This window comes from Carettochelys insculpta, chromosome 1 (assembly GCF_033958435.1).
Source record: "Carettochelys insculpta isolate YL-2023 chromosome 1, ASM3395843v1, whole genome shotgun sequence".
Lineage (NCBI taxonomy): Eukaryota > Metazoa > Chordata > Testudines > Carettochelyidae > Carettochelys > Carettochelys insculpta.
Genome location: NC_134137.1, coordinates 88721648 through 88735692, shown reverse-complemented (window position 1 = coordinate 88735692; position 14045 = coordinate 88721648). Strand labels below are relative to the sequence as shown.

Here is a 14045-nt window from a genome sequence, read left to right as displayed (position 1 = left end):
GAGTCTTATCTTCTCATTGTAGCATTATGATTTTCTACCACTGTGGCTGTAATGTTGGATCATGGGAGAGTGAAGTTTTGCGGTCAGGGGCCACATGTGTGAGGGTTTTGCATGGTGGTGTTTTTTTGGTTCTCACTTTTATCAGAGCGTGTGTGTGTGTGTGTGTGTGTGTGTGTGTGTGTGTGTGTGTGTGTGTGTGTGTGTGGCGCGCCTGACACAAAAAAGGTCAAAACTAGAAAATATTCCGAATGTCCAAAATTATTTGCTTTTACAATTTCTATAGCTGTTCTTATCCACTGGAGCCTCTGACTGGTTCCCCGTTGCAGTTTTTCTCGTAAATCCACATGGTGTGGGTGGCAGGGAATACTAGACCAATTTTTTAGCTCTAATATCCCCAGAATTGGGAGTGTTTACCCTGCGGAGTTTTGGGACCAGGAGAGGTATGGAGAGCTTTGGCTTTTCCTAGGCTTTATTTTATCTTCTCTCTGCAATGCAACAGTCCCTGCTTTAGCTACTTCTGTAGCTTTATTCCCCCCACCCACCACCTGGAGTTTCTGGCTGGTCATGCATTTTTCAGAGTCATCTTTGCTATAATGGAGAATTTGGATCTGACTTACGTTAAATATTTTACTACAAAAGGAACATATTCTATCCTGATAGAAGTGCAGAAAAGGGGTTTTTGAAATGCAAATTTTTTTGCCATTCTTCCCTTGAGGTAAGGGGCTGTCTGGAGTGTGTGGGTGTTTTGTGCTTTGGGGGTTCTGGGCTTCTGTTTGTCCGTTTGGAGGTTTTTGAGTGGTGAGCCGTGTGTTTGTTTGAAAGGCCGTGTGCTCAGAGTGGCAGTTGGAAGCTGTGAGTTGGTTGGGATTGAAGTCTAAAACTCTTTGCTCATTGGTCGAGCTGTAGCCAGAGGGTGGGGCTATCAGGAAGGCCAGAGCTTTATAAACCCCTATAGAGAGTGACCAGGGAGCTTGCAAACAGGTGATTGCAAACAGAAGGGAGTTTTGAGAGGGGTGTTTGGAGGGGGGAGGTTAGAGGGTGTCATTTCCTTCTGACATATAACTTATATCCCAAGCCTTTAAATAAAAAACGCATTTATATTCACATTATTCAATAGAGAAAATGCAGGCAGAAGCCCAGCAGCAGAGTGGGGGCTGTCCTGTTTATTGCCTAGAGTGTAACAAGTATGACTACCTGCCCTGTGGGTGGGTGGCGTATGTGTGCGCTCGTTGCAAGGAGCTCCTGACCCTTAGAGACCGAGTTCGGGCTTTGGAGGCCAGTGTGGCTGAACTGGAGGAGCTTGGGGAGGCAGAGAGATATGTAGACGAGGCTTCCTGGGACACTGTAGTACTGTCCTGCCTCCAGTCTGAGAGCCCCAGTGCTATTAAGGAGGATGAAAGGCTCAGGGGAAGAGAGCAGCCATTGGAAGTTCAGGGAAATCATCCCATAGTTGGGACCCTCCTTGCAAAGGATGTTACAGTAGCCTCTCGCACTGAGGATACCTCTCTGCGGGAGGGAATGCCAATTGTTAGGAAAAGGCAGATGTTAATAGTGGGTGATTTGATTGTTAGAAATATAGATAGCTGGGTTTTTGATGGCTGGGAGAACTGTATGGTGACTTGCTAGCCTGGTGCAAAGGTTGCGGCTCTCGAGGCATCTAGATAGACTAATGTGTAGTGCTGGGGAGGGGCCAGTGGTTGTGGTACATGTTGGTACCAACAACATACGAAAGGGTAGGAGAGACGTCCTGGAGGCCAAATTTAGGTTGCTAGGAAAGAGACTGAAATCCAGGACCTCTAAGGTGGCATTCTCGGAAATGCTTCCTGTTCCACCGCAGGGCCAGGTGGGCAAGCAGAAATTCAGAGTCTCAATGCATGGATGAGACGATGGTGTAGGGAGGAGAGTTTTAGATTTGTTAGGAACTGGGGACACTTTTGGGAGAGGGTGAGCCTATACAGGAAGGTGGACTCTACCTAAATCAAAGGGGATCCAGACTGCTAGCACTAAACATTAAAAAGGTCGTAGAGCAGTTTTTAAACTAAGAGATGGGGGAAAGCTGATTGGTGCAGAGGAGCACATGAATCAGACAGAAACTCCTCTTACAGGAGAACCCATCAATAGAGATACTTTAGGCTTTAGTAAAAAAGAGAGGCGAGACACCAAACAATGGGCTAGATCAGACAGACAATCTCATATACAAGAATCTAATACATCTGGGATGGGAAGACAAGTAAGTAGAGGCAAATCTTTAAAATGCTTCTATACAAATGCTAGAAGTCTGACTAATAAGATGGATGAACTAGAGTACCTTGTATTAAAGGAGGAAATTGCCATAATAGGGATCACGGAAACCTGGTGGAATGAAGACAATGCATGGGACACAGTCATACCAGGATATAAAATATATTGGAAGGATAGAATGGGCTGTGTGGGTGGCAGAGTGGCACTGTATGAATCAAGATGTTCCTTAGAATCACTATGGATAGAAATTCCAAGCTCTGCTAAGAATATAGTAGTTGGTAGTCTGTCGTGTCTGACAATGACGCCTTGAGCTTGCACAGGCTCATTGGTTGTGGACTCGCATATGGCTGAGGAGTCCAAGCTTTGAACGGCATGGGCATTCACAGTGGGGGCAAGGGAATTGTCTTGGCTCTGTTGGTGTGTGGCTGCTGCTGTTGCTTTCTTCCTCTCATGAACATCAATGAGGTGTACGCATCGCTGCTCTTCAAAGCTGTCATACGTGTGTCGTATGAGAGCACGCCAGCCTGTTCGGTCTTTTGCATGCTTCTCTAGCTGATTGGGTTTTAAACCAGCATGAGCAATGTTGGCCTTCATGCCATCTTTATACCTTTTGCGAGGCCTACCTTGATTCCTTTTGCCCTGGGAGAGCTCACTGTAGAGGAGTTGCTTAGGGATTCTTGACTCCTCCATTCGTATGATGTGCCCTGTCCAGTGAAGCTGGGCTTTCAGAATCATAGCTTCGACGCTCGTGCTTCCTGCTTTGTCCAGGACTTCCAGGTTTGTAACTCTGTCCTGCCATCGAACGTGCAGTATTGACCTCAGGCTGCATATGTGGAAGTGCTCCAGCAGCTTTATATGTTTTCTGTACAAGTTCCAGGTTTCACAGCCATGCAGGAGACTAGTCGGGACTACTGCCTTGTACACGTTCAGTTTAGTGGACTATCGGATATTGTGCTGATTCAACACTCGTGCTCTCAGACATCCTAGTGCCTGGCTGGCCTGGCAGATTCTGGCATTGATTACTTTGTCAAGGGAGCCATCATTGGCTATCACACTGCCAAGGTACTTGAACTCCTCTACTGTTGCTAACTCTGTTCCTTCAATAAAGATTGAAGCAGGGAGAACAGCAGATCCTGGAGCAGGATGAAACAGTACCTTGGTCTTTCCTAGGCTACTGGCCAAACCAAGGAGGCGAGTGGTATTAGCAAACTTGTTGATGATGAGCTGGAGATCAGATTCCTTGTGTGCTATAAGTGCACAGGCATCAGCAAAAAGGGCTTCAAGGATAAGCCTCTAAAGCATCTTGGTTTTAGCATTCAGACAACGAAGGTCGAAAAGTGACCATCAAGTCTGTATTTTATGTAGACTCCATGGTCCAGGTCCCTAGCTGCGTGGGTGAGGACGCACATGAAAAAAAGGTTGAATGACACTGGGGCCAGCACGCACTCTTGCTTCACGCCATTGGATATCTCAATTAGATCTGAGGACTTGTCATGTGAAAGAACAAAGCCAGTCATGTCATCGTGTAACAGTCATATGAGGTTAACGAATCTTCTCAGGCAGCCAAGTTTTGCCAGGACTAAGAATATAGCAGCAGGGATATATTATCTCCTGCCTGATCAGGACAGTGATAGCAATGTTGAAATGCTAAGGGAGATAAGAGAGGCTACCAAAATAAAACACTCAATAGTAGTGGGGATTTCAATTATCTCCATATTGACTAGGTACATGTCACATCAGGATGAGATGCAGGAATAAGATATCCGGGTTCTGTTAATGACTGCTGGTGTGGGAACCCACAAGGGGAGGGGCAATTCTTGATTTAGTACTGAGTGGAGCACAGGATCTGGTCCATGAGGTCACTAGTACAGGACCACTTGGGAACAGTGATCGTAATGTAGTAACATTTAATATTCCTGTGGTGGGAAGAACACCTCAGCAGTCCAACACTCTGGCATTAAATTTCAAAAGGGGGGATTATGCAAAAATGAGGTTAGTTAAACAGAAATTAAAATCCAGAGTGACTAGAAAAAAAAACTCTGCAAGCTGCATGGAAGCTTCTCAAAGACACTATAATAGAGGCCCAACTTAATTGTATACCCCAAATTAAAAAACATATGAAGAGACCGAAAAAAGAGCCACCATGGGTTAACACGCATCTGAAACAAGCAGTGAGGGATGAAAAGGCTTCTTTCAAAAGGTGGAAGGTAAATCCTAGTGAGGTAAATAGAAAGGAACATAAACGCTACCAAATTAAGCGTAAAACTGTAATAAGGAAAGCCAAAAAAGATTTTGAGGAACAGCTAGCCAGAAGCTCAAAAAGTAATAACAAACGTTTTTTAAATACATTAGAAGCAGGATGCCTGCTAAAGGAAACCTGTGGGTCCCCTAGATGATACAAATTCAAAAGGAGCAATCAAGGATGATAAAGCCATTGTGCAGAGACATTGATTTCTTTGCTTCAGTTTTCACGGCTAAGGATGTTGGGGAGGTTCCCAAGCCTGCACCATTTTTTGTGGGAAATGAAAATGAGGAACTGTCCTGGATTGAAGTGTCATTAGAGGACGTTTTGGAACAAATAGATAAACTTAATGTTAAGAAATCACTGGGACCGGATGGCATTCATCTAAGGGTTCTGTAAGAACTCAAATGGGAAATTGCAGAACTATTAACACTAGTTTGTAACCTGTCCTTTGGATCCGCTTCTGTACCTAATGACTGGAAGTTAGCTAGTGTGACACCAATATTTAAAAAGGGCTATAGAGGTGACCCTGGCAATTACAGACCAGTAAGTCTAAGGTCAGTTCTGGGCAAATTAGTTGAAACAATAGTAAAGAATAAAATTGTCAGGCACGTAGAAGAACATAATTTGATGGGCAAAAGTCAACATAGTTTCTGCAGAGGGAAATCGTATAGAAAGGGGAGATCCAGTGGATATAGTATGCTTAGATTTTCGGAAAGCCTTTGACAAGGTACCTCGTCGAAGGCTCTTATGTAAATTAAGTTGTCATGGGATAAGAGGGAAGGTCCTTTCATGGACTGAGAACTGCTACAAGACAGGAAACAGGGTAGGCATAAATGGTAAATTTTCCAAATGGAGGGGGTAACTAGTGGTGTCACCCAAAAGTCAGTCCTAGGACCAATCCTGTTCAATTTATTCATAAATGACCTGGAGAAGCGGGTGAGCAGTGAGGTGGTAAAGTTTGCAGATGACACTAAACTGTTCAAGATAATGGAGACAAAGGCAGACTATGAAGAACTTCAAAAAGATCTCATCAAACTGAGTGACTGGGCAACAAAATGGCAAATGCAATTTAATGTGGATAAATGTAAGGTAACGTACATTGGAAAAAATAATCCCAACTATACTTACAATATGATGGGGGCTAATTTAGCTGTAACTAATCAGGAAAGAGATCTTGGAGTTATCGTGGATAGTTCTTTGAAAACATTCACACAGTGTGCAGAGGCAGTCAAAAAGGGAAATAGGTTGTTAGGTATTATTAAAAAGGGTTTAGAAAATAAGGCAAGGAGTGTCTTACTGCCTCTATATAAATCTATGATACGCCCACATCTTGAATGCTGTGTACAGATGTGGTCTCCTCACCTAAAAACAAGATATCTTGGCACTAGAAAAGGTTCAGAAAAGGGCAACTAAAATGATTAGGGTCTTGGAACCGGTACCATATGAGGAGAGGCTAAAAAGATTGGGACTTTTCAATTTAGGAAAGAGGAGACTGAGGTATGATTTGAGGTATATACAATTATGACAGGTGTCGAGAGGGTGAATAAAAGGAAGTTATTTACTTGTGCCCATAATACAAGAACTAGAGGATACCAAATGAAATTAATGGGTAGCAGGTTTAAAACTAATAAAAGAAAGTTCTTCACTCAGCGTAAAGTTAACCTGTGGAACTCCTTGACAGGAGACTGTGAAAGCTAGGACTATAACAGAATTTAAGAAAGAGCTAGATAAATTCATGGAGGTTAGGTCCATAAAAGGCTATTAGCCAAGGGTAGGAATGGTGTCCCTGTCCTCAGAGACAGAGGCTGGAGATGTATGGCGGGAGACAAATTGCTTGATCACTGTCTTCAGTCCACCCCTCTGGGGCACCTGGCAGTGGCCACTGTCAGCAGACAGGCTACTGGGCTGGATGGACCCTTGATCTGACTCAGTATGGCCATTCTTATGTTCCCATTATTTGTCCAGTATAGTGCATCACCATTAGGGCTAGCAGTGGTCAAAATGCTGATGTAGACAGGGAGCATGCGTTTATCTTGATGTGACACCTAATCCTTAGAAAGGGGATAGGAGAGGCCATTGATCTGGGAGCTCTTTCAGAGTGTTTCTGGATTCAGTGGAATAGTGAAGTATAACTTAAAGATCATTAACAAGTTTTTGCACCATCAGTTGTAGCAGGTGTTGATTGCCTTGGGAAGGTACCTGTAAGTCTTTTGGAACATTCATAGTTTGACCCCAGAAAATTCCTTCCAGCTGTTGCTGGTGTTTTCAGTGGCAGTTGTTAGTGGAGGCAGTAGGGACAATTATCTCTAAAAGATCCTTCTAGTTAAAATTTAATTTTTATTCTCATGAATGTTTCACTTTTTTAGGAATAAGAAAATCTTGAGCAAGAAAAAACTGAAAAGGAAACAGAAGACCAAATTGAAAGTGAAAACACGAAGCAAGGTAAGGGATACGGATCCACATTTTAAATTTCAAATAGACTAAATATCTTTGCATAAGCCAAAATAATTTCACATGAAAGACAGATAAAAGAATGTTACCCGCCATAGTTACTTCTGATGTTTTTTGAAGAAATAAGAGTTTGTACACAGTGTATAGTATGATTTTGGTCGAAAGGTTAAAGTTTTGCAATTTTTGATTTAGTGCATTATTTTATCGAACTGTATTTAGTAATTGAGGTGTTCAGTGTAAAATGCAGTAAATATTTTTGGATAAATAGTTTATATAATAAAAGCTCTTTTATCTGGCATTTGGATAACAGCACACTCTGTTAACTGGCATCTACTAGGCTAGCGACTGTGGGCCTGGTGTCCTGGCTCCAATAACTGGCATATTTCATTCTCCGTCAACCCTTGTTTCCCAGGGGTGCTTTATAATTAAGCTTCTACTGTAATTTGATTTCTTTAATACTTAGATCTAAAGGTTGAAAATGTTATGGTGTAGATAACAGGACACATTAGCTCTTGGGAAGACAGGGCCCCCAAGTATCTAAATTTGAAACCTACCCCTTAGCTCTAAGGAGAGGCAGAATTTCAACCCTTTGCCCTGTTTCTTTTGTGGGAATAGGGGATTGGTGTAGGCCCTTACCACTTTCCCACATTGTTCAAGATAGCAATCAGTGCTGAACAATACATTGATCTTTATAACTCTTTTATGCAGTTACCTCCATTTAGTACTAAGCAATGCTAAGGCCATGTCTACACTAGCCCAAAACTTCAAAATGGCCATTTTGAAGATTACTAATGAAGCACTGAAATACATATTCAGCGCCTCATTAGCACGCGGGCGGCTGTGGCACTTCGAAATTGCTGTGGCTCACTGCTGTGCGGCTCATCCAAACAGGTCCTTTTCGAAAAGACCCCACCAACTTCGAAATCCCCTTACTCCTGTAGTTTAATATAATAGGAAAAAGGGGATTTCGAAGTTGGTGAGGTCCTTTCGAAAAGGACCCCGGTCTGGACGAGCTGTCTGGCAGCGAGCTGCAGCAATTTTGAAGTGCTGCGGCCACCCGCATGCTAATGAGGTGCTGAATATGTATGTCAACGCTTCATTAGTAAACTTCAAAATGGCCAGTTGCATGGCCATTTCGAAGTTTTGGGCTAGTGTAGATGTAGCCTAAATAGGAGGTATTTGTAAATTGTACTCTGCTGCATTGGAAAGATAGTGTTAGACCATTAGGGACTGTGGATACGAGAGAAGATTGTCTATTTATATATTAGAGAGACAAGGTAGGTGATGTTATATCTTTATCTGACTACTTTCTGTTGGTGGAAGAGGCAAGCTTCATAGAACCATAAGGCTGTAAGGGACCTCAGGAGGTCATTTCGTTCAGCCCCCTGCTTCAAGCAGGATCAACCCCCACTAAGTCATCCCAGCCAGGACCTTGTCAAGCTGGGACTTAAAAACCTGTAGGGATGGAGAATCCACCACCTCTCTAGGCAACACATTCCAGTGCTTCACCACCCGCCTGGTGAAGTAGTTTTCCCTAATATCCAACCTACACCTCTCCTTCTTTGACTTCAGACCATTACTCCTTGTTCTGCCATCTGACACCACTTAGAACAGTTGTCACCCTCCTCAGCAGAGTGCTCCACACTTGAAGGTTTGTGGTGTTTGAAACTTTGTCTTTCACCAACCAAATTGGTCCAACAAAAGATTTTACCTTGCTAATCTTGTCCCTCTCATATTTGGAACCAACATGGCTACAGCAACAGTGCCAATAGCAATACTTATATATTACAAAATATTAATCAACTTTAAAAAAAAATCCAACACAATGAAATACACATTAAATCCTTTCCTCCTCAGTTATACCAAATATTTAATATTAGTATGATTAACTGAATGTTTTTACTGAAATTTGCTCTTTTCTAAAGAAGTTTTAAAATTTCCTATATCGTAGTACTGGATCCCTGTGATTAACAAAAATGGCTCAAGTCAGGAAAAAAAAAACAAAAAGGCAGTTACAGCTATTGCAGTAAGGCAGTAGAATTGCCCACCAGCCATAGTGAATAGTTTACTGCATGCCAATTTTCCACCTTATCCATGCCTACCAAGCCTACTGTAGACTCCAGAAATCAGAACAGTTCTGTAGCTCAGAGCTCAATCTTGACTTTTTGGGTGTATAAGACTGTTGTGCTTAACCCATTCAGGATAATCTTTTGAGCAATTCTAGCAAATAGTTAGCTCATATAAGCGTAGCTAATTTTTTAATTTTTTTTTTCAGTAGTTTGGCAACTAGAGGGGAGCTTTTTACCTTTTTTTCGTTCACTGTAGCTGAGCTCCATTATCAAATTAGCTGCCAAGATAAAAGGCAAAACTAAGACACCTAAGTAGCACAACAAGACATATTAGGTCTTTGAACATATCCATTTCTTGATCTATTTGTGCCTTCTTTAAGAAGGATCCGTCTTCAGCTATGTACATTATTTTCAGCAACAAACCAAGGCAGTCTTTTCCTCTTTCGATGGTGGTTCAGCTTGGTCACTCTCAAGTAGGAGGATGAATCTGAGACCTCTGTGCACCACAAAGTTGTCAATAAAGCATTCTTTGGACACTTCCCTGTTTCCGTTACTTTTGATGAAAAGGCTGTTACTTGAGGAAACCATTGTCATTCTGAAGGCTGAAGCTGCTTCATGAGCTAGTACAGACTCTGAGTCTCACGATTTGCATCTGCTGCCCAACTGATTTGGTTTCCAATGTTTGTTTTCAATGTTAATAATTGTCATATTATGCTGGCTTTGTCTTTGAGAAGGCAAAAGAGGTTTCTTCCTATGCCTCCTTCTACCTTTTGTAATAAGGTACATAGATCCTTGATACCAGGGTCTCTGCTATAGAGCCTTCATCAGTTCAGTGCTTCAGAAGACATTGAAAGCTTTTAAACAAACCACTCCCCTCCCCCATCTCTATCAGTTGGCTTTAAATCTCTAGGCTGTCAGGGTTTGCATTTATTGGGATCTCCATGTACTCTGCTGCTGCTCCACATAGTTACTGGGATACTTTATTCCTGTGATGTTTCGTGCAGAATGCAGCACGTCAACACTACCAAGAAGGGAAAAGCATGATGTTAGTGGTTGAGTGCCTCAGATGCATTTGTTTCTGTGGTGACACAGACCCCTAAATTGCTCAGACTGTAGCAGAGGCTCCTATTGTATCCCCTCTTCATCAGCGAAGCTCACAAGAAGCCATGGGAGAGTCCCAGGAGGAAAATCTTCTGTGCTGGGTGTGGGCACCAGGTCTCTTCTTCACACATGCTCCTGTGCAGAGTGTAGGTTAAAGTGCAAAATAAAAGGGCCAGAAAAATTTCCCCGAGAGTCATCAGACTCCGCTCTTGCAGTGGAGCAGCTGTCCATCTCCCCACTGCTTCTGCTGCAGTGGTGGATGTCACTGGTAGAAACCCAGAGTAGAGAACAAAGAGAGCCTTTTAAAGGATCCCCCAGGCTTCAGCCTTTCTCCCGTTCTGTATTACTCCAGTTCTGTCTCTCAAGGTAGCAGGCAGGTGAAGGATTTCTTTTGAACCTTCAGGGTTGGAGCATGGTGCGCTCAGACTCAGATTTGCATGTATGCAGACTCTGTCTAGGAATTTTCCTTAAAGCGTGGGATCCTAGGAAATCCTCTTGGAAACTGTAGTGCAGCTCAGACCTCCATTCTGGCCCTTTTCAGATCAAGAAAGCTGCTTGAAAAAGTAATCAAGTCGCCATGGTATCCCCAGGGCACTGTCTAGAACTGTGAACCAACTGTGGAACCACTAACTTTCCAGCCTTGAGCTGTCTGTCACAGTGCATTGCTAGAGATAAGCAGAAAACTTCTCCACTTAGTACAACTGTGTGTGGTGTCCCATACCCAGCTGTACTGCATGAATGCTGCCAGTGCCGCTCTTGAATCACACAGAGAACGCCACCAGCCAAATTCCCCCAACCCTGTACCTCTGGAGTATACCAGGGAATGCAGGGGTTTTTTATTGGTTCACCACTTTATCAATTGAAAGGGGATATACACCAGCCTTTATAAACCCAAGCAGATTTTATAAACACTCAGGCAAACTTGCCGGTAGAGATAAATAATAAAATAAGTTCGTTGATTACAAAATACAAATTTTTAAGTGACAGGCGAAGTTTAGTGAGAGTTAACAGAGAGAACAAAATAAGTGCGCATTCTAAATCCTACAGCTATAAGATGCTAGGCAATATTTGGATCAAGCAGTTTTCTCATCCCACTATACATTACAGTTCATAATAAACAGGTTTGGCCCTTGAGAACCGAGTCAGTCTTCTCTGTTGTTTTCTGAGCATTCTTGTTACTTTCAGTGTAAGTGGGGGAAGGAGAAAAGGCCAAACATGTGGCCATTGTGTTTTTTTGTTACCCTTAGTATATTTGCTTGGAGAGCATAAGTCCAGATATGTCTGGTAAGTATTGCTGAGTTACCCAGGCCAGGATAACCATTCCCCTGATGTGGTCATGTACAAGCAAGTTATTGTAGTTCCCTTGCTGTACAATGGCTGTTGATGTTTATTTTACACCTGCCTGGGCATCAGTTATCTCCCTGATTATTGTCTTGAGGGTGCTCAGATCCATGTGTTTTTCAAACCCACAATATATTTTTTGTGCCAGTCATGCAACATAATTCCCATAACTTCATATTCATTAATGTTGTAGGTACTTACATGGAATGGTGAGTTTCAGCAGATCATAATATTTCCCTATTTTTTCCATGGCATGCTTTATATGAACTACCACAATTATATGCATGTGATAAATATGGCGCTGCCAGGGTGCTCCTCTGGGCATAGAGTGTCACAAATGTTATCACATTCTGAGGTGCAATTCAGACCTGTGAGGTATTGTTACCAGCTACCCTGCTACCTGGAGTGCTTCTCAGTGGTCTCCTGGTGTAGCTCCCAAACCTGGCCTGCTCACAAACAGCGTACAGGTCATCCCTGAGTGCCTAAGTAAAGTGATAGCCCTAATTCAGCAGCTTCTGACTCGAGCAGTCTACCTGCAACACTCTCTACACACTGGCTTCTAGAAATCTTGATTAGTATCTGTGAGGTTCCTCCAACATACTTCTAGTCCTGACCTTCTCCTTCCCCCAAATATGTGTTTTGCACTGTCCAGCACTCTCCTGGGAAGTTCAGATATCAGAGATCCATTGCACTACAGGGTCAATATGCATCAGTTTGCTGCTTTAACTGGTGTTATCCAAACAGTTCAGTTTAGCAGCAACACAGGATTAGTTTAGATTAAAGAATGAGACAAAGTTATTGATCTACAGATAACTAGATTTTAAGCAAATACATGTGTAATATATTAAAGTCAGCAGTGGGTTACAACTGTACAACCAGCAATGGTCAAAACTGTACAACCTAGACTTATTTCAAGGTAAAGGCCTTATCCTGTTCCCAGCAACATAGCTGATTGAATTTTCAAGTTCAAATGTGCTCCCAAAGTCAAGGGGATGGTTCCTTTGTCTTCTGAGGTGAAAGAGCAAAAGTTGAGGAGTGAGGGAGCATGGTATAGTGCAGTCTCACTTTGAAATGGATTTTCTGAGGATTTTGGCTTAAAAAGAAAGTTTATTCGAATAATAAAGCAGATGACTTGGAGTCAAGGGTAAAGGTGTCCTCAAGCTCTTTCTTCCCCTTGTGTGTTCTGAAATGCAGATTTGCCTTGTCACCTGCTGTCTCAAGGATCCTGTTTCTACTTACCTGTATATTGAAGTAAACACACATTACTTTGATAGACCTTCTTACCCACTCCTGCCTGATCAGGCCAATGTGGTTTTGTGCATGTAGTACCAAGAAGACACTTCATTTTGCCACATATTTTCATGATGATTTTATTGATCTGTGGGTTAATTTTCAAGTATGACCTCACGAGCTACATTTTGTATAAAGATTATTATAGTAACGTAGAAGGTGTTAACTCATGGGTACATTTGGTCACAAAGGTTTTCCACTCTCCATCTTTTAAATTGGATCCCCATATGAGAAGAGTGGTTAAGGGAAGCATTTTATAAAAAGAGGAATGAAGGGAGATCTCGGTGCTCAGAAACCTAATCATACCAACAAGAATCACAAACTGCTCTGGACCCGTGTGCGTCCTTTCTGTCATGTCTGCCTGAGATGGATGGAAAAGGGAAGAGTATGACCAGATAGGCCCTGGCTGACAGAGTGTTATGGGAAGAAAGACTGCCTGTTCTCATGGCATTCTGAGGACCCTGGGTACCGTGAGGAGGTGCTCTACGAGACACAAAGCAAAATCTGCTTCCTGTAAGCAGGGTTAATTTTGCTACTGTTCTTGAGAGAGGGTCACCTCTCATTCCATTCTGTATCATAATGAAGAAGAGGTGCAGGACAAACTTCTTTCTGCTGATTATTTTATCACTATGCTTAAAAAGATAATATTTATATTGAGTTGGCATCCATAGGACATTCCTGCAAGAGAGGAGGAGGAAAACCAATATAATAGAGAAAGTGAGTCCACTGAGAAATATAACCTCTCTGGTTCCATGTTAAAATAGCTAAGTAAATCCTTTCCTTAAAAAAACTATGCAGTAGGAAAGAGAGCTTACAGAGTACACCAAAAGAAAAGGTAGCGTGGCCAGACAGTGCTGCAGTGTGCCCCAATCCAAAATCAAATATGATCTATTTTCCGTATGCTGATGTGCTTTTCCTTCTAGTCTGACACAGGGGCCTTGTGCCAAAGGGCCTCTCAGCCAGAAGAACAGAATCAGCAGTAAAGAGAAAAAAACAGTGTTGTCAGCTGCATCACTGTTTTGCTAAAGGAATTCTGGCATGGATTTGCAACCTGAAATACCTCAGAAGCATAGAAAAGCATTTGGACACATAGCTTCGGGGGAACTTAGGTCCTAGGAGTGCAATACTGATCCTTTGACTAACTGCTCTCAAGAGGCTCAAAATACTGTGAAATGAAGATGTTTGGCAAGCCTAAAAATATATTGGTAGTGGACTTTTTTGGAAAGATCAAGGAAAAACCTTAGTTCCAAACAAGCAGGATTGGACCAACTCCATTATCAGGGTAGTGGTGTGTGTTTTGTGTTTTG

The 14045-nt window shown here is 42.5% G+C and overlaps 1 protein-coding gene across 7 annotated transcripts in view; it reads left to right on the top strand.

The window, feature by feature from the left end:
• Positions 1 to 14045, top strand: part of MYCBP2 (MYC binding protein 2) — a 354939-nt gene that overhangs the window by 18007 nt on the left and 322887 nt on the right. For all 7 annotated transcript variants that reach the window (XM_074989094.1, XM_074989085.1, XM_074989075.1 and 4 more), the window contains exon 2: positions 6853 to 6928. In XM_074989094.1, coding sequence (XP_074845195.1) covers positions 6853 to 6928 — 76 coding nt within the window. The remainder of the gene's footprint in view (positions 1 to 6852; positions 6929 to 14045) is intronic.